The sequence below is a fragment of the Cuculus canorus genome, chromosome 16 (genome assembly GCF_017976375.1).
Source record: "Cuculus canorus isolate bCucCan1 chromosome 16, bCucCan1.pri, whole genome shotgun sequence".
Taxonomy (NCBI): Eukaryota; Metazoa; Chordata; class Aves; order Cuculiformes; family Cuculidae; genus Cuculus; species Cuculus canorus.
In genome coordinates, this window is record NC_071416.1 from 17,706,864 (window position 1) to 17,729,826 (window position 22,963).

Genomic DNA, 22,963 nt, shown 5'->3' on the forward strand with positions numbered 1-22,963 from the left:
GAAAGTCCCTTCCCTCTGGGTCTGTGAAACCCTGACATGTTTGCAGCACCCAGGTGGAAGTTGATGTCAAGTTGAGCATGGAAAATGCTAAAATTCCACCCCAGCTTCCCCAGGTTTGCTGCCAGACAGTGCTTTTTCCATAGGTGTTTCACCCACTCGTGGGAGAGCTGCTCCCCTCCATGTTACTAACCAAGAAGTCAAGCACAGGGCTGGCTTAGGACTTGGTGGAGTGGCCCAAACACCAGCAGAAGAGGTTCCAGTGGGAAGAGGCGCTTCCCTCCACAGCACAGAGCTATAAGGACATTGCTGGCATTTCATCTAGCCAAGGTAGATCCCACTGGAGCTGCAGCAGGCTGCTATAGCCCATCTGGGATCAATGGATGGGCAAAAGGCAAGGCAGAGCTGGCCTGAGAAATACTCTCCACTAGTGACACAGGGACAAGCATCACCCCAACAGCCTAGGGAAGAACTGAATGTTACAATTTTGAGGTTTATCAGAGAAAACAAGGCCATAAATTAGCAGAGAAGCAGGCACCAGACAGAGGGAGAACTGTCTGTGGCCCTCTGAGATGCAATTGCTATGGGGGCAGCAAAGAGATGTTCATGGCTCCCGCCCCCAAAGGAAACGAGGATTTGGCAGCCAGGTAGCAGCTCTCTGCTGCTTTGGCAGCTGCAAACCAGCTCAGCTCCCAAAGCAGCCGGGATACTATGGCAGCTCTGTGCCCGGACAGCAGCCAAGAGCCTGCTCCCATTTCCATGAGCTCAGGGGCAAACAGCAGGTAGCTCCTGGGCTTGGCTGACAGCACACTTGGGTCTTTAAGCCCCATTTCCAGCTCTCTCACTGCCACTGAACAGTATTTTTGGCTCATGCTGGCACAAAGAAAGCTGAAAAGCAATGCAGAGGGACTGTGCACCACACAAGACCTCCAGCAGTAAAACAGGGGCTAAACTTAGGTCTCCCTGGTCAGAAAATATCTGTTCCAGAATTATATTTAGGCAGACGCTCATGGATCCATTAGCCAGCTACCCTCAGAGGATAGGCGAGAGGCATCAGGTTCCCTCTAGGAGTAAAAGAGCCAGGTCAGCTGCCATCACCAATTGTGCTGAAAGACTGTGGGCGCTGGCTTAATCCAGCCACATCCTGACTTGTAAAGTTGCTGAGTGTTCGGATGTTCTGAGTCCTTCATTTCAATTGAACATTGGGGCGTGCTGGAAACTCCTGAAATTCTAACCAAGCACTCAATGATCAGAAAGTCTTTCAGCAAACACTCCCCCCTGCCCGAGCTGACAGTGCAGTCCAACAGCTGGGCACAGCACCACTCCTGGCTGTTGGCATCAACTGGCTGTGCAAAACTCAGGAGATGGACAAAAAAATTGCAAAATATTTCTTTATATACACCAAAAAAGGTGAGAGTACACAGCAATGGCACCGTTGCTCCTAGCATTGAAATGTGTCCCTTTGATAACCAAAGGGAAAAAGATGAGAGACTGGAACAATCTGCATCCATAAATCCAACTTGCCCATCTAGCAAAGAAGCAGGGGCACCTTCCCTCTGGCTGCCAAATTGGGCCACAGGAGAAAGGAGGAATTGGGTTGCCAAAGCCCCCATCACACCTATCGATCAACCCTTGTGCTCTGGTGTACGACTCCCATCACAGACCACTGATCCCAACAGTCACCCTTGAAAAAAGAGGTGAGAGAATTTATCTAATATAAATCTGTTCTTTTATTACACAGGATTAACAATCAACTGTCCAGAATCCAAACAAGCAACTCTTCTTCAGAAACAATTTTTGGAGAAAAATTACCCCCCAAAAAAGCCTGGTTCGTACCGCAATCATGTTCTTAAAGCAATGCTTTTCCATTTGCTTTATAAAAGTAAGAAATTCACACTCTCATATCCATCTACCTAGCTATATATATAGGTGTATGTATGCACCATGTACTTCAGAAATGAGTATTTCACTCAAAGGACAATTATGGAAGCCCAGAAAGAATGTAAATACTCCCAGCACATGGCCACTGCTGGTTGAGATTGGACCAGTCTCACACTACCCATGGTAATGGTGACCACAGCCCCTTGTCAAAGGCAACTTTTTGGTACAGTATCTTTGGAGCAAGCATCACGGCAGACATCTGGGATGCTAAAGCACACCACACACAAATCATGGTCTCTTCTCTGGATGCGTGGCTCTATTGCATATTAAGTAAAAATACTATAATGTACCAAAATTGCTCAGAAATTTCAGTATCTCTGTATAAATTCTCCACCAAACTGAAGATCTGACTTCTAACCAGTGTTGTGGTTGAGAGAGAGAAGCAATTCAGATAAGACCCGAGTTAAGATAGAACACTGGGCCCTAGCTTATTAATTTACTTATTAAATTTTAATAGCGCCTAAAGATTACATCAAGTCAGGAAGAGGGCAGAATGGTTAAAACAGTCAATCAATCATGGCTTTGCCAAGTCGTAAGCAAAGATGAGGAAGAGCAAACTGCAGTTCACAGGAATTCTCCAGGATGAGTACAAAAGTGGGAGAAGTCCCACAAGGCAGATTTTGGCCCAAAATGGTAAAAATGTTCCAACTTCATATGTATGTGAGAGCATGGTCACAGCCAGCTGTGAGCACAGCTGGAGCCTGAGCCCAAGGTACGTGCTTCTGCAGCAGTAACACGGTTTGGCCTGATACACAGGAATCCTTATCCAACAAAGGATGCCAAAATCGTATTTTTTTAAAATGCCCTTCAGACTTGTGTATGGGCAAGAGTGCCAGCTTCTAGCTCGTTCTTGTTCCAGTCATGTTAGTGCAAGACTAACCCTGGGTAAATACAGCTGTGGCCAAACCCTCCTACCCACACGGATGGGAATAAAGCTTCTTTTTTCTGAGGTGCCTCCTGACTCCCTCTCAGCACTCGCACCTTTTTCCCTAGAAAGGTGATGAGTAACTCAGGCCACAGTCACAGTTAAAGGTTGTTTCTGCACTGGAGACAAGGGCTAGGCAGGGCAGATAAAGCAGGGCAAAAAGGAAAAAAATAAGTGGGGGGGTTCTTCTAGTCTCATTTGCAGCACAGAAAGACTGAGAGATGGGGGAGAGTCAGGCCAGGAGGCAGTTCCAGTCTGCTCATGCAACAGCACGATAGGAAGCTGGACATCCACTTGGGAAACAGTTTGTGGGGGTTATAGGTAGGTGTATGTGATAGTCTGATTTTGCTTAGCACTGTAAGGGTTAACACAGGGGTGCCAGTAATAGAGACCAACTCCCGGCACCTTCTCCTGGTGCTCCCAGTAGCACAGAGGAGAGTCAAGCACAAATGAAGAAGGGCCACTGCTCCACGATGGCTTGCAGGGACAGGTCATGATGCATTGGGCACCATCCCATAGGCTGCATACAGCGTGTTCAGCAGCTCCTGCTTTTCTTTCTCAGGTAAGAAGCTGGACTGAGCTGCATTGATGTTCTGCGGAGGCAGAGGGAGAACACCAGGGAGACATTAAGACGCATCAGACATTAATACGTGGTTGCGCACATCCCAACACCTGGCTCTGAGCAGCAGCAGGCAAAGGAGCGTGTGAAGTTTCCACTGTGAGATTCATTTCCATAGCCTCATTTTACAGGGCAACTGCTCTGCCCATCTCTCCCAAGAGCAGACACAAAGCAAAGGTCTTCAAAGACTTTGGAATTTTTAAGATATACATTTTAGAGCTGTCCTTACACTCCCCTGTGGACAAGACCCCCTCCTAGCACAGCAGTGGTGGCAGCTGATGTGCCACTGCTGGGATACAGCCTGTCTGTGCACTGCATCCTGCTTGTCCATCGTGTGCAGGGACCTTTTTTTTATTAAACAGGAACAACTTTGGTTTTGCCAGAGCAGGAGAGGACAGCTGGCAGCAGAACAGCTGTGGATCCAGGACCCCAGAGCTGTCCTTGTTTCCCCTTGCAGATCCAGAAAGTCATGTCTGGAGGAGAAAGGGACTTGTTCCTCCAGCCAGAGCTGAGAGCAGGACCAACACTCTCTTATCAAGTATATCCTGCATTTCCCAATCCAAACAAATATCTCTGGAGACACGTAGGTGAAAGTGCTGAGCATGACTCTCAAAGTAAACCAGGAAAGGTTTGCTTGGTAACCAGGTAAGCCAGCAGCTCCCAGCACCCCCCTCCAGCCAGCTCTGCAGCCTTCCTCAGCCTCATGCTTACAAGGCCAATACAGGATTTTCTGTTTTCCATTGAAAACTCTTCAGCTTATAAAGAAAACTAGCAGGTTGTTCTGGATTGGACCCAGGACACTCAGCTGAAGCCAACTCACCACTCTCTTGAACTCCTCTTCAGTGAAGCCCATGTAGTCCTTCACTATGCTGTAATCCTTGTCAATATTGGAGTTAAAGATGAGAGGGTCATCCGTGTTTATAGAATAGTTAGCTCGATCCTTCCTAAATCTGTAAGGAAATCAGATTGAACTAGTGGGTAAAACACTGGATGTGGCACTGAGTGTACATTTCTCAGGGAAAAATGCACTAAAAGGAAAGACCTCATAGCTGTCCCTGCAGCTTGCAGTGCCAGGCACAAATACAGGGCTTGGCTTGTCTCACCACCGCTCTGCACCAATCTGCTTCGCCAGTGCAGCAGGATGCGGGCCATCTCTTACCAAGAGGTTCAGCAACTTCAGCTCTCACTCACAAACTAAGGCTAATGGCCAGCTTGCAGCATCTCATGCCCCACAGCTCAGCACAGGGGCAGGAGGAATGAGACAACCTCCCCCCGGGACCCTCTCCAGCTGCACTGAGCCCCTCTGTGCCAATGGGTGAGGACATAACCATGTTTACCTAAGTGACTAGATGTGCATTACCTCTGTAAAGCAATAAAGCAGCTATAATCAACCCAAATCCTGGTTAAGATAGTCTTACTGTGTTACAGGGTGTTTCCCGAAGTCCGGAAGACATGCTCCAGTGAGATAACTAGACCAAGGGCAGACCTGTTTGGAGGGGTTAAACACAAAAAACAGAATCAGACATGCAGATCCAAACCCCAGCTGCATACACAGATAACAAAGAATGCTGGTAAAGCCAGATACAGGTTTAGAACTTCGTTTGCAACTACCCCTTAGCACTGCTCCTTTGGACCAGTGCATGGCCCAGGACATGGATGCGAAGAGCCCACAGCTTATGCAACTGTAGCAGAAAACAGTGGGATATTTCCCATGGCCAGTCAGCCCCTCACCATGTGTCAACCACAGCTAAGAAATCCCTGGCATTAAGTACATACACATATATTCCACACATTAGTCAGATACACCCAGTCTGGTGAAAAGGCAAGGAAATTTGCCCATGCACAGTAACTCCCAGGCACTCCCACTCTCCATCCAGACAGGCTCCGGTACAACAGCCCGCTTTGTGGGAGGAGAAGCCTGCAGGCTTGAGATATATGAATTAGCAAACAAGCTACCCAAATATCCTCAGCCAGAACAGGATCCATTTCTCTGCTAAACATCTCCTGCAAGCTGCTGTGCTTGCAGCAAAGATCGCAGTCAACAGCCAGCTCTTCCCACAGTTTTTACTGTGGAGCTTCAATCACCCAGGTTCAACAGCGACACCACCAAATGTGGTCAGCACTCAGGTGTCAGGCCGCGTCCCTGGCTGTCACACAGCCCAGGTGAGGGCTGACTTTCCACTCAGAGAGCAGATACCTGGCTGTCACCATCCCTCGAACATTCTTACCTCAAAATGCATCTTAGCTCTCAACAGCTCCTTGTAGAGCTCAGGGTCCTCCAGGACATGGTAACCATGGCCAATGCGCTCTGCCTTCAGGAGATAAACAGCCTAGAGAACACAGAAAAGCCACATGCAGCCACTGAACGCAGCTCAGCTCCCACCTGACCAGGGATCCCTGCTCCACCACAGGTACAGCCTGTTCTGGGGAGGTCCTCCTCTGAGCTGTCACAGCCAGATCTCTGCCTGGGTCCCCCAAACTTGCTCTGCTATGAATACAGAGAGGATTTGGATTCCTCCCTCCCTGGTGCAAGGGATGCAGAGGCACTTTCCCATCCCTGCCCCTCTCCCTCCCACTCCCTGACCCAAGTAAGGAGCTCCTTGTACCTCCTTGATCATGGCAGCTGGGCCAGCCTCCCCAGCATGGACAGTGCGATGAATCCCACATCTTTCAGCTTCCTGCAAAGTAAGAAAGGACATGTTCCTATCCTGTCAGCTGACACTGCCCTCAGGGGCACAGCAAGAGGGATAAACAGAGTTCTGCACAAAGAACCCCAAACCACGAGCCCTGCACCCCAAAAGGCGCATGCTCACTGCTGTAGCACACCCTGCAAGTGAAGAGCTTGGTAGTGCCACAGGCAGAGAAACTTAGAAAGCGTGGTTACCTTCCCCTGGAGCCCAGCCAGGCTCCTCCAGGGTCTAGGGATGGAGGCAGCCCAGCTGGGAGGACCCTGTGGGGGCAGCTTTAGGGGGGCTTTGAGGTCATCTCCATGGCCCTGCAGAAAAGTCTCTTGCCAGGGTAACCACAGACCACCCAGGCTTTGGGAAGCCAAGCAGCCTCAAGGGAAGCCTGGCTACTGCCTTGCTGGAAAAGAGCCACCCAGCCAGCAGTGGCAGCCAGGGTGCAAGCCCTGTCTCGCAGCAGACAGTCTTCGAGGCACTCCGTCAGCAATTTTCACTCATGATTTTTTTTCAGTTACCTAATTTTCAGCTCCTCGTGTGGTGTCCACATAAGCCCAGCGAAAGTCAGGCCAGATTTCACCTGGGGTAGCTACAGAAAAGGCCAGTGTGCATTGACCTAAAAGACTCTTTACATTTAAGCATGCGTTGATTTTTGCCAAACAGCAAAATTTTTTGAACACTTTTTGCAACAACAAAGTCCCTCTGGCTGAAGTACCAGACCAGGAAGACCAACAGACTCACACCAGCACTGAGATATTCCACTTGTTTCTACATGGGATGAAGACAAACCAGAAACTCTTCTTCCTCCACTCCCATGACAGTCATCCCAACTATTCCAACAGGGAGACAGGGATACAAGCAGAGGAGTAAGGAACACCACCACATATGCCACGACTCCCTCCCTAGCCCTCCCAGCCACTGAAGCCTGACCCTCATCCACTGTGTCCAGAAGGGAGCTTGTATGTAATGTCCATCCATGGCATATCTTCCTTGGAGTGGCTTAATTCCTTTTTCAATGCAATTGCCCAAGGACACATGGTGCTTCTCCTGCCTTCTTCTCCAAGGACTGCTGCCTACTTGGACATGTTAGTCCAGGGATCCTGGGCTGTACACTTCTGCCCCAGTGCTCCTCTGCACCCAGTAGCCACAGCCGAGTTTTCACCCTTCCCCACTCTTTCACCTCCAGCAGCCCCAAGTGGTCCCAGGCAGAACGCGTTTGCCTGAGCCCATGGAATCACAAGTCTCTCAGATTTCTCTGGATGCATTATGTACAAAGCGTAGCAGCATGTACACAGGGAAGCACTTCACTGCCAGGCACACCAAGAGGGGCCAGTGGTCAGGAGTGGAGTTTGTTCCAGCATCTCAGAGCATGGGCAAATCCCCAGCACAGGGACAAGACACATCCTCCAGACAGAGGGGTCTGGACCTCAGTGCTGCTGGCACATCAGGGCAGGAGTAAACGTATCTGCCCATCAGTTAATAAAACCCTGTGCCCACATCTCAGTTTATAACCACTCAGTTCCTCCATCACGGTGCAGCCACACAGGCAGACCTTGCATTGGCTCCTGCTGATGGGGCAAAGACTCCAGGAAAGCCCTCTGTTGCTTCAGCCCTGAGTGCTGCTCGCAAACCATCATCGTTTTTGGCAGTGATGGTGCGCAGCCTCCTCTCCCACTGATGCAGGGGACCAACAACCCCAAATCTCCACCAGCAAAGACAAGTGAGGTGCAAAGCTTCCCCTTTGAGCCACTGCAAAGCACTGAGGTCTAAGGAGAGCCTCAGATCAGGCTGCTGAAGCTGCTCCAGCGTTTGCATTTGAGATAATCAGATAAAAGTACTTCAAAGGTGCAACTTCTATACTGCTCAGGTGATTTTGACCAGACTGGAAATACCAGTCTCTTCCACCCCCGGCTGTGGTTTTGCTGAGTCCCAGGAGCAGAGCCCAGCGACTGCAGCGCAGTGCTGCCGGGGACACACGGGCTCCATGCCACTCGCATTGCACTCAGTGCTAGGGGGTGGCATGCAGAGTTTCAGCTCTAAGGCTGTGTTTAAGCAATAAGGCCTGCCATTAATCACTTAGGAAAAATAAACAAATACTTTTGCTCTTTAACTGAACATTCTTAACAGCTGCAACAAATTTTTAAGCTGTCCCAGCTGTTTGCAGTCTGAGTAACGTTCTGCCTGTCCCCTCAGGCACATCCCCTCAATAGATGCTTTTTGTTATAATTTCTTTTAAGAAGCTTATTCAACAAACCTCGTAAGCCTTCTTATGCTCAGAGGAATTGTCCACCTTAAAGGACTCATCCCCAGCCAGGTCGATGGCCACCACAGAGTTGTTTCGATACTTCTTGCAGAGCTCCACCACCTCTGGAGACCAGCCTGGAAGAGACAGAACCAGAGTTCAGGAGAAAGCATTCATAAGGGTCACAGCCTCAGCATTTTTAATAAACAAACCCTGGTCCTAAAACTAGAAGGCTAGAACTATATTATTCAGTCTTCCCTAAAATTTGATGCTCAAAAAGAAAGCTAACAAACTCCTAGAAATGCCTGTCATCTTCAGGCAAATAAGAACTGCCAACTAATTAGTCCATCACCAACAAAAGGGAAATCAAATGCATTTACCAGCTATAAAACTGCTCTCATCGTGGGTTTCTGCTCACTTTGAGCAGGGGGAAAAAAAATAAAGAAAATAAACCTCCAAATGTGATGGTGACTGCTGCAGTTGGCCAAAGGTAAGCTGAACTGCACAGTCCATGCACTCTAACACTGTGCATTCAAAGGTCCTTCAGCTTGCTCCTGAGCTTTCACCTCATCCCAGGCTATGAAAGGGGAGGGAAAGGGAGGAACTGGTGTGTTAGGTGTGTTGTGTCAGAGGAGTTTGGGCCGGGAGGGATCTCTGGGGGTCCTGTACGACAGTCAGCCCTATCCTGTTGCAGAGGATCCTTGGCTCCTCCAGAAAAGATGATGTATGCTACCCCTGGTGGGAAGGAGCTGGGCGCCTCCTGGAAGGTGACCTTTAACACTCTCACTTTCAGGCATCAGTGAAAAAAAGAGTAATAAATGACCAACAACCACCTCAGAGTTATCTCTGATCAGGACAGATAAGCTCGGAGAAAGGACAGGCATCAGCTAGCTTACACAGCACTTACCCTCAGCAAAAAGGCCAAGAAACAGATAAACGGTAGTGTTAATAATTAACAGGCACCTGCTGGGTGTGTACAATCCCAAAATCATACAAACACAGAAGAAAACATGTGCAATTTCATCTTCTTTTTTCACTCACCTGCCCAACTCACCAGATCAGAGCCGTTATTTTATCAACAAGTTTAATATGAGCTTGTTCTGGCTGGCATTTCTGCCTTTCTCTCAACACTTCACAAACTACGGGGTTGCTTCCCATTGTGCAGCACATCTGAACGCGGCACTAAAGACTCTTGTGTGGAGCACAGCACTGACTCTGGGTAAGAGCTGGTGCCCTGGCACAGAGGCATGAAAATACCAGCTCACATGTCTGCATGAGCAGCCCCTCCTGCGGTGCAAGCACACACTGCACGCGCCCTTGGGATGCTCCCACCACCTTCTGCCTTTACCATTTGCAAGTTGACAAGGACTGCAACTGCAGACAAGCGTGACTCTGCCCTACAGCTTTACAGTATCCTACAAAGAAAAACGTTTTCATCCTAGAAACCAGAAACTTAAGGGTCAAGTTTTCAAAGTATTGTTTGGGGTTGGAAAAAAACCCAAAACCCACCCTCAGATCTCCCAGTTTCCAAGAATATAATTTTTCACATTTCTAGACACAAATTAACCGTGTAGTCATCAGCAAAAATCTTTCCACCGTCTACCCTTACTAAAACTGTTGTGAGGATATAGAAATATTCATAACAAAGCTAACAAAGCCTTTACGTAAGACAGCTATTGCATACAACCTGTTCAAACTGCATCTTTCCCTAGGCGCAGACGCTCACAGAACTCAGCAGTCCAGTGAAACACTGGAAAGTGGGATTTTTTTCCTATAAGCAGAAATTCCACCTTCCCCAGGAGAGCAGAGAAGAGCCCGCTTTGTCTCTCTAGCAAGATCTTTCAGATACTGGTTGTACCCACATATCCCAACTCTCACATCCAGCTGACCCCTTCCCCATAGTGAAGGAAGCAGAAGATCTGCACCACGAAAACTCCTTCTTAGCATTGCCTGGTCCCACATCAGGCCCAGAGCCATGGGATTGGGGCTTTCCCCACATTTCTGCTGGGCCTTGACCCCAGGGGACGTCACCCCCCGCCACGCATCAGGGAAGGGGAGCAGAGCAGCAGGGCAGCTGCAATACATTACTTGGCATATGGCGCATGCAGCATAGAATAGACCTGGCTTTGATGCGGAAATCCCTTTCTCCATCCCGTAGTCCCTGATTTACGAGGTTAACGACTTCATCTGGAGTGAGGTCTCCCCTGCAGGGAAGAAAAGCCATCAGCAAGAGGTCAGACACCCACCAGGGAAGCAGGAAGGAGCCACAAGTCCAGCCCAGAGTCCCCACGGGACACCCCACACAAAACCCAGGCTGCCCGGGCTCCCACTCGCCTTAGCATCCAGAGTTGCTAAAACTGCCCAGAGCTGAAGAGTACCTTTTACACACACGCCATGCCTGGATTTACCAGATGTTGGACATAAAAGTATGCAAAGACGATAGTAAGATTTAGAAAAGCCTCAGGGAACTGGATGTCAGTTGGGGACAGAGGAACCCGCTCTTTGCCAGAGCACCTCTTTAGAGCACACAACTGCCTGCAGCCAGGCAGGGACAAGCAAAGGGGTTCACAGTCCTCCACAGCATGTTTTGCAAGGGGCTACAGAGCCCAGCACTGATTTAATAAGAGGCACACATCACAGTGGGGATGACAGGTAAAGAAGGGACAGGATCATCAGCGCCCTCCCACATTGCCCACACCATCTCAAATTCACATTTTGCAAGCAGGTGACCAACATCTGAACATTGCCTTCCCTCACACAGAGATTGTCTCCAGCCAAAAGTTTAAGCACAGCTGCTCTGCACACGCAGAATTGGGTGCCCAAAGCAAGGGACGCTAAAACACAGGAGCACACAGAGACATTATAGGAGGAAAAATCCTGTTGATGGGGAAAAGAGGTGGAAGAGTGCCAGTGCTTGCTGTGTTGGAGGAGAGAGAAGGTTTGATTACACCAGAATTCAAACACATGCTGCCCGATCAAAGAGGGACGTGGCTTCTCCATGCCTAACTGACCACCCACAGGCTCCCTGGCATGGTGGGATCACTCACTCAGTTTGGCCCCAGGGGATGGGATCCACATGGCAGTTGGCCAGGAGGTGAGGGCTGTACCGGACCTCCACGTAGATGACTCCTTCTTTTGCTTTTGTTTCCACAAGCTCGTACGCGATCCTCCTCACTGCCTCACGGTCACCCCTGCAGAGACGGTAGCGGGACCCATCAATGGGACTTGTCACCGTTGGGGCACACTGGGGATGGGTGAGGCAACCTCCAAGGCTGAGCAATGTTAGCGAAGAGGTCCAGCCAAAGGCTGAGGGGGAAGCAGTAAAATCTGAGGTACTTACGCAATGGCAGGCATGTAGTGATTAAACTTCTCTAGAAACTGGGTAAGCGTCAGCGGTGTTTTGTAGCTGACATGCTTCAGGAGGTCATCCACAGTGCTGCCAGGGAGAGGAACCCCTCTTTTCCTGGGAATAAAGCCACATGTTACTGACAGGAAAAGCTATGATATTTTGGATCAGTCCATTTCATACAGCAATCACATCCTAAGCTGGCAGCATTAACCTCCATTTCTTCACAGAAAAGATACAGCACACTTTGTCCTTCCAAAATCTCCTCGAAGATGCAGTCCTGAATCCCAGTGAGAAGGAAAGCAATCCAAAATACAGGCAAAGCACAAAAATTGACATACAAGCTCAGACTGACCCATCAGGAACAGAGCTAGAGCACATTTTAAGCTTATGAAGGAGTTTGCCTAAAGGGGCTCTGGATTATTTCTTGGCACCTCCTAGATCAAGCATCAGAATTGCCAAAATTCTTTAGGAAAGTTAATTTCCACTATGCAGGCTCAAAGGCTTGGAAAATCATGGAGACACTTCAAGTCCCAGGATCACACACATAGACCTGTCGCAAGCTCAATGCCAGCAGCTCCTGCAAGTGAGCAGGTTCCCAAACCAAACACCATGGTGGTATCTTCTCTGTTGGGGACACCTCCCACGCAGGAGCAATTGGTAGTCCTAACAACCACTGTCACCAAAGGGACGGAGATGGGAAAGCCCACCTAAACCCTTCCAAGGGGGAAGACGCCATTTGTCCCTGGACCACCTGGAGTCCTGAGTGGGTGGAGGTGTCTTGGGTGGGTGGAGGTGTCCCCAGTGGGGCGACAGCTGGGGGAACTGTGAGTTAAGGAAGCTGCACGCTTCCCAGGCAGGCTTCGCCACGCACAGCCCACAGTCTGTCACTCTCCCTGTGAATGCCAACCTAAATTAGGAATAATAACTAGATATTCATTTTTAATCCTCTCTCCTGCCTTGATGAATTACAGCTGATTGATGGCTCTCACTGCTAACAGGGACAAAACAACACAGGCAGCTTTAGCATCCTGATGCCAGCAGGCGTTCTGATGAACAATCCACAGGGAAGCAGCCCAGATGACCACACTCCTGGGCCCAGTAGACATTGCTCATTCTCTGCTTGGGCAGGAAGGAAACCAGCTTCACACTCAGCTTTCACATGCAACCTGCAGACTCAGTTGCTGGCACTCGGCAGGGGACGTTCACCACTGCCAAGGCATCAGTTTTCCTCTCTGCCTTGTCCTTTCAACGGCACGGTCACACTGGTCTCTTCTCCAGGAACCTGCCCGTGTTTTCCTCCACCTGCCCAGGGAAAGCTTCCAACAGCAAAGCCATTCCCCTGACCTTCTCCATGCGCGTCCCAAAGGATTGCCTCCACGCAGCCAGCACCAACAATGCTTTGAGATGAGATGGTGCAGAGATGCTGGCTGAGGGGGTCTGGTGGATCTTGCCTGCATGGTTTTGGGAGCTGCTGCTGCTCCATCCGAGCTGCCTAGCGCCTAGGAGCATTCGCACAGCAAAGCCACCCCAGAGGAAGGTGCTTGTGCCCACTGGCACCTCGAGAGCCTGCCTGGAGCTACTTCCAGCCATGTGCTGAGCTGGGACATGCACCATCCCACTGCAGAGAGGACACTTCTCCCAAGGACACCCAGCCTCCAGCAGTCCAATGAGAGGTCTATCAGGACTCTAAACCCATTGGCTGGACAGGAGGTGATCCAAAGCCTGACCCCGACTTGACAGAATTGAAGCTAAAGTATCTAAAAATGGCTGAGCTCAGCCACTGCTCCAGGGCACTTGTGCATCCCAGCAGCTCCAGGTCATTTGTACATGGTCAGCCACCACCTGGCAAATTTATTTCCAGCTCTTTACCTTTAAAAATAGACCACAAGCAGCTTTCTGTGTCTAGAGTGAGGTTATTAAGACAGGACCCTACAGTCTCCTACATTGCCCTGTTGTTTTTACGTTTGTGTAAGTGCTAGTTTTATAGCCTGTGAATAGCACAGCTTTACTCTACCCGAAGGCTGGCAGCTCCGGAGGATGCCAGGGCTGTTTAAAAATAAGAAGGAACTTAGCACACACTTGGGCAGTGAAGGTTTCTATCCTAAGCAAACAGGCAAGGGATTCTCAGACGGCTGGTGCCTCCTGGGCCTCAGAACTCCTTCAGTCCTCCTTGGGTATTACACCAGCACTTATCCACCAGTAGGAGGGATCCAGCAGAACCTCAAGGAGTCAGCACTGACTTTTCTGTACATCAGGACCTGTGTTCCAGTCCTGCAGCCCACCAGCAGCAAGGGCAGAGCCAGCAAGAACACTGACTCAGGTCACCATGCCAACATCCTGCAACAAATAAGATGGACATCTCTGACCCATCCTCCTCACTCTGACTACACTGCATGGCCACTTCCTACAGAAAAAGCTACTTTAGAAATAATATCTCCCCCTAGGATTACACTGCCTTTGAATCTGCTGGGCTCACAGGATGCCAGAACCACTTCCCATCCTCCTCAGAACTCATTTCCTCTCCAAAATACCAGAGTTGTGCCTAAAAGCTGTTTCCCAAAATCTTTAAGCTTGCCACTTTCTTGATCTGAGAGTATCTGCTAGTCTCCATGAGCTTTTTGAACAGCGACAGCTGGAAGTCTCAAGTTTAAGTTGCTTACAAACATGGAGCCAGGTCCTCGCCCCAGTTAATCATTCACCCTGGTGCTTCCCGCACAAGCTACACTGGAGCAAGAAGATGCATGTGGGCTCTGTCAAGGTAAAATCACTGCCAAATGCTGTCCTGGGTCACCCCCACACGAGCATGACTCCTTGACTGCTGGCACCAGGCAGGCAGCCTGGGGTTCAGAGGCACATAGCAGCAGGGCACGGAGGAGCACCCAAGCTGGTTTTAACTCCCAGGACTGTGGTACGGCACCACCACCGAGATGCTCCCTGCTTTCATTTCACTTGCTTTTGTAACTAGGAATATGGAAAAAAAATGAGAATACATTGACTCTGCCACGTCCAGAGTACACTTCAAAGGCAGACAGCTCTGTTTATGAGACATCTTCTGTACTTTTCTCCAAGTGGTTCCTCTTAGCTTGCCTGGCTCACAGGACTGAGGACCACCTCACTCACACACCTGCTACCAGCGTGGCCCCACTGCAGCACTGCCTTTTGGGATGTGCTCATGCTCTCATACCACATAGCTAGAGAATCCATCTGTGCAGAGATGACAGCAGCACCAGCAAGACTTGCTGCCTGCACAGCAAGGGAGAGAGCTTTCCTAGCCTGCCAGCACAAGCTCTTCTGTCAGAGAACCACACAAGCAGAAGTAACAATGCTTTTGAACTGCAGCTCCCAGAGCTTTTGTCCACCATCACAACTCACCTGCCAAAGTGCAAGATTGTTTCTGGCCTAATGGCTCCATCCAGGTGGACATGAAGCTCTACCTGTAATGAGACAAAGAGAGATTGGCAAGGTACTCTTAGAGCTGCAGCAGAAGTAGAGAGATTAGCACCTGCTGCTAGCACAGGTGCAGCTAATACAGGGACAAAGTCGTGACAAGGAAGCACAAACCCATTTTTAAAGTGCTACCATTGTAAAGTTTATTTTTCAATATCTAAACATTGTCCAAATATTTTCTTATTGCTGCTGCAGCACACATTAAGTGGTTCTTCACAAATTTATCTGTTTCCAATAATTTTCAGGAACTGCCCCATCTTTATTTACCTTGCATGGTGTAGAGTTTGGGAAAAGTGAAAAAAGCAAACCCCAAACATCTTTGCTTTCCAGCTTCCTTCTTCTTGAATTAATTGATTGATTTGCTAAGAGTCATTACACAAAAAACTTTGACTTCACTTCCAGGAATCAGCCCTGGATATATTGTTAATTGCTTGCTGTTATCAGTGCTTACAGGCTTTCTATTCCTAGACATGGAGTCGGTGCCATGGTACAAGGTGTTGTAACAAACAAAAAGAACAAGAGTTGCCCTGTAGAGCAAATAAGCTGGTTTCAGGAGAAAACACGCTTCCACTCACTAAAAATAGGATGGTAATTCAGACGTCTTTGCTCTGAAACCCTGTTTCCTAATTACTGCTCAAATAATAGATTTTGGAGAAAGAGCCACAGAAAAGCAAAAGCAACTTTTTCCATCCGGCAGTTGGGGCTTTTGGAGGAAGATGACAAATGTGATTTGGAAGTTGAACATGGAAGGAAAATATTAGCTGTGAAATGTTTCAGCTAGGTCACTCTGTTTCCTGAACTGTTTTCTTTCAAGCAACAGAATAACCTACAAAATACTTATTTTTTTTAATGAAACCGTAGAGCAGTAACTTGATACACAAAGTTCTTGCTAGTTATGACATTGTGCAAAGTTTCCTATGTAGATAGATGAGTGCTGCAGGATGCTGAGGGAAAGAATTGGGTAGAATCCAGAAAAGGACTGGACATTTGCATGGATAACTAAACCACTCAGGGTTACTAACTAAAACCCACAAACCTTCTGGCATAAGGGTACATATCAAACAACACTACAAGGAACTAGAAGGAAAATGAGTAAGCAGTCCATACAAGCAGGGCAACGCACAATTGCCCACCTCAAGATCCTTTTGCTCTCTTCTGAAGCATCCATTGAGCAGCCGATGTGAGCTCAATGTCACTGTCGCAGCTCTTGGTGTGGAGCTGGCAATGTTCATCTCTGGAACAGGCACTGATGCCCAGAAGCTCGTTCCCATCCCTACCTCTTCCTGCAGCCCATGCGGGCAGACACTCTTCTGACTTACAGCCAGGGTTTTCAATGATTGCTTGTGCTGCAAAAGACCATTATTGCTGGGGGGGAACAGTGCTTGGGTTTCGGTCACCTGCGTAAGATGGCCACGAAGCTACCAGTGAAACATGCACCAGTGGGAAGCAAAACACAGGTGCCAGGCTTGAGGCTGCCTGAGCTACTGATCCTGCACTGTTGTCATCAGCTGGCCCAGGGGTCACAGACACCACTACTAGCAGGTTGTAAAAAGATACCCCTGTCACTTCTCCTGCCCTTAAGCCACGATCTGAATCTACAGGGATGAAGATTTTTGAAAGGGCAAAGCCTGATCTTTCCCCCTCCCTTGAGTTATGCAATCCTGCTTATGAGGACTAAATGTCCTGAGAAGCAGCAGATAAAATAACAGACCATGGACGTGATCTGCATGGCCAGATGTGGATGCCTAGCACATTTTCCACTCTTGAGCTCTGATTCCCATTTCAAAACCACGCAAACTCCATTCCTTGAAGTTTTTAACAGCCCTTGTGACTTTCTGATGGAGTTGCAGGTTTGAAACTTGCTCATGCTGTACATAAAATACAAGCAACCCAAACCTACTGGGGTTTTCTCACCCCAAACATTTCTCAAGCATTTCCTGCAATAACATCCCAATGTGACACTTCCATCAACAAGAAAGAAATCCAGCGGTGTCCTTCACCTACCCATGCAAGCCACCTCATTCTGCCACTACTGCAGGAGATGCATGTAAAGCAGCAAGGTTCCTCCTCAATACCAACAACAGGCTCTTCCTCCAATGCCATGCATTTCTTTGGGTCTGGAGGGACCTAAACTAAGTGCTAAGAAACTCTCAAGCAATGCTTCTCAACCCAAAACTTTGTGGGGCTCCTCCACATCGGGGAGGTGGCTTTCAGCAGCTGTGAATTGATCTGGGCTATTCAGATTACCAGAAGACATTTGAATGAAGTAAATAAAGGTGCATCTACATAGGTCTCCACCAAGAGCCAGCCCTAGATAAGGATGCAATCAGCAGAGGCACAACGGAGCAGCTCAGCTGCCCCAGGTGCTTTGCTCACAAAGCCCACAGGTTTCCAGGTCCAGGGGAGGCTGCTCACTGCAGATTACACCGCAGCTCTCTCCCTGCGTGTTTTTTTTTGGTAAACAAAGCACAAGACTTTTCCAGATACAAGTGGGTGACACGACCTTGCCTTCAGCCAAGGAAAGCACACAGATAAGGATGAAAGTGTTTTCTCCGAACTGTGGCTCCAGGAGACAACGCCTGAGCAAGCAGAAATAAGGAGAAGGCAGGAGCCCATTGCTTCTTCCAAGGCTCTCCTCCATGACTCACAGAGGTCCAGGCACATGTGGTTTCCCACTCCAAGCTCTCTTGCTTATTTAGACAGGAAGCCTGCACACACTAATTACATGGGAATCTCAACACTTGGTACAGGACCCAAACAGCACCACAGGGTGCACCAGCGCTGGAGCCTTCAGCCACGCCAGGACAGTGATATCTCCCTTCTTCACGTTAAACCTGGATGTGGTAATGTTTGTTCTGATGTAGAATGAGAAAGCAGCAGAGTTCTCGAATGCTTTCCAGAGGCAGGAGCTCAGCTCTTCCCCCAGCTGCAGTGATGACCATCAGGACCACCTTTACACAGCCACCCTTCAGCCCTTCTTCTGCCCCTCCACCGTGCAGCAACTGAGAGAGCAACTTCACTGACCAGCAGCCAAGCATCAAAAAACGACAGTACCATTCAATAAGTCTCTCAGTTTTACTAAACAGCAGTTGAAAGCCAAAGGGATGAGTTCAAAAGACATAACTGGCCATTAATTGTGCATCCACAGCAGAGACAACCCTCAGCGAAGCTGTCAGAGCAAACCCAGCGCTTTCCATTTTTATGCAAAAAAGTTTCAGCTGAAGCAAGGCACATGACTCGTTAGTGCAGATATCAGCAAGCTGGCTCAGCTTAAAAGAAAAAGAAGGTTTAAGGGCTCTGGCTTGGCGTTTCTCTTCTGAAAATACTGTTTTCTTTAAAACTTAATAAGCTTCAAAAATAAACTCAAACACAAAATGAGGTACTTCAAACAAATATGCTCTGTTCAGAGATCGAGTCTGATTATTTTTAATTTAGTGAAATTGAGAGGAAAAAGTTAACCAAATACTCAAAACTCTTCTTGGCTACAGTCAACCAAACAGAATTTCTCCATTACGGTTTGCTCAGTGGACCATGGCAGAGCAGTTAATGCTCTGTTCTCCTATGACATGGCACAAAAAGTACCACCCAAGCCAAAGCACTTGAGGGAAATTCTGTATTAGATGGTTTTAGGGTCTCTTTTAAAACATATACAATAAGCAAGTTCAGCCTTAACACCATTGTAAAGATAACACCAGCCTCACCTGATGGTTTCCAGCAGATGTTAATAGATAATCCAGGCAGCCACTAAAGCTGCATCATTTAGAAACCCTTAGCACTGACTTTGCCCAGGATTATTTATCAGCACATTAAAAGGTGACAATTTAAAGTTCATTTTACTGATTTCAGTAACTGAAAGCCAAAGTAATTAGAGCTGTCATTTGTCAAACGTTAGATATACATGGCAGGAAAATGTTAATAGAGATCAAAATTCAACAAGAGATAAGATGAACACCAGCAATTGAGTGTGAACTGTGCTCCCCAAACACCTGTTTGACAAAAGCACACTGTCAGGAGCCAAGTTCTCCTCCTCATAAACTCACCACTCATTTAGATGCAAGAGGCGAGCCCAGGTCAAGAGGCACATGAAGTGGAAGAGACATGGTATTACCCTCAACCCTGACAACACTCACAACATTCTCATTTCAGAGATGAATCGGCCATACGCTTTAAGGTTTGAGCCTCTAAAAGAGAAACATGGGAGATTACAAGACCCACCCATTGCTCCACTGCAAGGAATATTAGAAAAGCATTCATATTATACATGGCTTCAGTGGCTGAGGAGGAGGAGGATGTTCCTGTGCCAAGCAGCCATTAGTACCATTCCAGGGTGCAGGGCAGGACACCCATCCAAACCCCCTGGGTGCAGCTGGTGCTCTGCAGCACAGCAGCACCTTTGGTGCTACCTGGATTTGGTCACCAGGTGCTCTTACACCCATTGACCGGGCACATGTAGCTACAGCTGGTTCTGGCCATCTCTCCCAATTCCAGATACAAAAGACACATTGGAGACAAGTGCCTCCCTTGGGATAGGGACAGGCTCCAAAATGCTGTGACACACACAGTGTGCCCTGGGAGAGCTTGCGGGAACATCTGCCCAACAGGACCTGAGCTGGTTTGGGAAGGAAGCATCCAGCAGCAGAGCTACCCCAGTTGCTGGCAGGGCGTGAGCCTGGGGACGGAAGCCCCCATTCCCATCCTGCGTCACACAACGTGGCTCAAGGCACACGGGAGCTGCAGAAGAGCCACGTGTCCTGAAGGTGAGACTGGCCAGCAGGGAAAGGAGCCAGCAATGAGCGAGGGCACCATTTCTGCTCTGGTTGTGGAGCAGAGAGGGAAGAGGCTGATGATTGGCAACCAAGGAACAGCAGTCTTTTCTGCTCTTTTATGGCCTACGATAAGCAGGGTTCAAAGTCATCCTCCAGCAGCTCCTTGTTCATCTACTGCAGTCACTGCAAGCCAGTGAGTTCCCAGAAAAAGTGAAGGACCCATTTTTTTCCCCAAGGCTGACTTAGCAGGTTGACAGGACTGAAAGGGACCGCCTGACTCAGGAAAACCAATCTCATAATTGCTGGCAACCAGACAACAGAAGCTTGACCTTACTGGTCAGACCCTGCAGAGTTTTTTCCCCTAGGTCTCTCTCTTCAGCATCCCACTCTCCCACGCACTGGAAACAGCACAAGGAAGAAGCACAAGTGAAAGAAGAACTTAACTTCCTTCTCTCAGCCAAAAGTCTGAAGTCACTGGGGTGAACAAACAGCTTTTGTTCTCGATAGACCTGATGAAACCCCAACATCTCCTGAAATCGAAGTAGCCTTAAAAAGGCTTTAACCATTAGATGTCAATGCTCCCTGGGTTTTGGAATCAACATTTGCCTGTGACTACATGTGTCACATTCCCCAGGAGGGAAATGTCTCGCACTGATGGAACGAAGCATAAATCAGATCCCTGCACACAGCCTTTTCCAAGTACGCTAGACCTTGCTGGTGCAAGCTTAGACCGAGAGATAAATGGTTTGGGAGTGGTAGGAGATGTAAACAGTTGTAAAAACACCAAACAGCAACAATTTTGGGTTTTCAGAGGCAATCTTCTTCCCTAGGAAAGCCACATGCACTTGTCACCACTCAGGTTCTCACACAGCAGGACCACCACAACCCTCACATCACTTTTCTTAGTCTCCTCTGCCCCTCACTGCTCACCAAGAGCCCAACTCTGCCCAGCAGTCAGGGCCAGAGCCCAAAGGCAGCCAGGCAGAGAAAACCTGCTGCCCATACCCAGCTTACCCAGACCATAACATAACAGCTGAGCTATTGTGCAGCATGGGCAGCGCCCTGCCATCAGGTACAGGGTCATCACTAACCCCATCTGCTTCATCATCTTCCTTCTTAATGTTTTTATCATCTGATTGGTAATGTAACTGTATGATCCCATTTGAGATGCATTTTTGCAGCACATGGTGAGAGCGAAAGGCTGAAGCACTTCTGGGAGCAGTCACTAAGATGGTATCTTGGGTATCTGAAGAATAACTGAACTAAATGTTTAAGAGAAAAAATTGCCACAAAAGAAAACAAGGGGAAAAAAAAAAAAGAAAAAAATGAATGAACAAACAAAAAGACAGAAAAAACTAACCCCCCCAAAAACTAAAAACCCACCAAAAAAACCCAAAACCCAACAAAACCAAACTCCCAAACAAAACAAACAAACAAAACAAGAGAAAACGTTTATTTTAGTAGCCCAAGCTGCAGCGCTGGACCCTCCAGCGCTTGCCCCTTCCCCAGCCACGCAACCAGCGCGTCCCCAGCCCGAGCGACCCTGCCCGCTCCCGGGATGGCCCCGCCGGGCACGGCTCCACCCCGGCTCTCCAGCTGCCAAGGCGGCTCGGCCCCAGGGCACAGACCAGTTCTCATCCCCAGCACATGCCCCGGCCCCCGCCGGCGGTGCACGGTGCCTCATCCCCAGTGAATGTCCGGTTCCCACCCTCCTTAGCCTGTTCCCAGTCCCGGTGCACGGCACCTCAGCCGCGGTTCACGCCCCGGCTCTCACGCCGGTGCACCTCTCACTCTCAGCCCCGGTGCACGACACCTCAGTCCCGGTGCACGCCCTGGCTCTCGCCCCGATGCACGCTCCGCTCCCATCCCTTCGCCTCCGGCAGAGCCTGCACCTCACCTTGGGGTCCCCGAAGACGCACAGCCCCCTCTCCATGCTGTCTCCACCGCCACTCTGCTCCTCTCCGCGCCCGCCGAGCTCCGCTGCGCCCCGCCCCGACGGCCCCTCCGCCCCCTGCCGGCCCCGCCCCGAGCATCCCGGGGGGCTCGGCTGTCCCCAGCCTCCCCGAGGGACACGGCTGGCTCTGCCTCCTGTCCCGGTTCGGCTGTCCGTCGCCTCCCCGAGCCGCCGAAATCCCACCCGCGTTTCCTTCGGGAGCCGACCACAGTCCCTCCTCCGTCGATAATATCGAAGGGAAATAGAACATGATAAAACGATAGCTCAGCTCGTAGCACTGGAATGCGATCTCTAGCTTTATTTGCAGTCTTAAGCCAATGCAACATTATTATTTTAACCTAAAAAGGACTTAATTGTTCAGCTTAAGAGCGATCATTCCCCAGGCCCTTTCCTGCTCACAAAGCTGCTGCTCGGTAACTCACTTGTTTGGCCCATCACACACCTGCTTTCAGCTCCTGCAATCTCATGCTCAGCATTTCATTTCTTATTTGTAGTGGTCTGGCCACATTTTACTCTGCTTCTCTGCCTCTTCCATAGATGATGCACATGGCAGACCCCATCACTGAAGGACACAGGACTTACTCCTCCCTGCCAAGCATGACTTCTCAGATACTGGAGGAAGCAGGGCTTTCAGCCACTGCAGTCTTGAAGAACCCACAAAGTTGCCCCAATTTAGCTAAAGGCAAATCCACAAGGTGCAACCACTCCCTGGAGTGAACTTTGAGGAACACCCTTTGCCCTGGGTGGCAAGGCGCCTGGAGGGCACTCAGCAGGGAGGTGATGTTTGCAAGAGAGGAGGGTCATAGCTTTGTTCCATGACTGGAGTTCCCCTGGCCAGGTGAGATGAAAATCACTATTTCAATAAAAACATACTATTATTACTTGTTCTGGCATGTACGTGGAGAAAGCACTTGAAGCTGTAGGCACGAACACTACCACCAATATTTGGAAAATAAAGTTTCCTCTTCTTCCCTAGATGTGTTTACACTAGAAGGACACTGTGGAAGCTGGCAGCAGAGGATTAGCTATGCCAGAGCCCTGC

General features: G+C 49.1%; 1 protein-coding gene across 3 annotated transcripts in view; it reads right to left on the reverse strand.

Moving 5' to 3' along the window:
• ADA (adenosine deaminase) overlaps window positions 1–21,964 on the reverse strand; it is a 33,475-nt gene extending 11,511 nt beyond the window's left edge. Inside the window, exons 1-11 of one of the 3 annotated variants that reach the window (XM_054081370.1) lie at window positions 21,865–21,931; window positions 19,242–19,382; window positions 15,127–15,188; window positions 11,746–11,868; window positions 11,453–11,596; window positions 10,494–10,609; window positions 8,418–8,542; window positions 6,089–6,160; window positions 5,711–5,812; window positions 4,901–4,968; window positions 4,303–4,432 (exon numbers count right to left, since the gene is read on the reverse strand). In XM_054081370.1, coding sequence (XP_053937345.1) covers window positions 4,303–4,432; window positions 4,901–4,968; window positions 5,711–5,812; window positions 6,089–6,160; window positions 8,418–8,542; window positions 10,494–10,609; window positions 11,453–11,596; window positions 11,746–11,759 — 771 coding nt within the window. In that variant the 5' untranslated portion in view covers window positions 11,760–11,868; window positions 15,127–15,188; window positions 19,242–19,382; window positions 21,865–21,931. Of the gene's footprint in view, window positions 1–1,716; window positions 3,457–4,302; window positions 4,433–4,900; window positions 4,969–5,710; window positions 5,813–6,088; window positions 6,161–8,417; window positions 8,543–10,493; window positions 10,610–11,452; window positions 11,597–11,745; window positions 11,869–15,126; window positions 15,189–19,241; window positions 19,383–21,864 lie in introns of those variants that run through there. The other 2 variants (XM_009567564.2, XM_054081369.1) reach the window with 2 other exon arrangements.
• Between the last annotated feature and the right edge of the window lie 999 nt (window positions 21,965–22,963).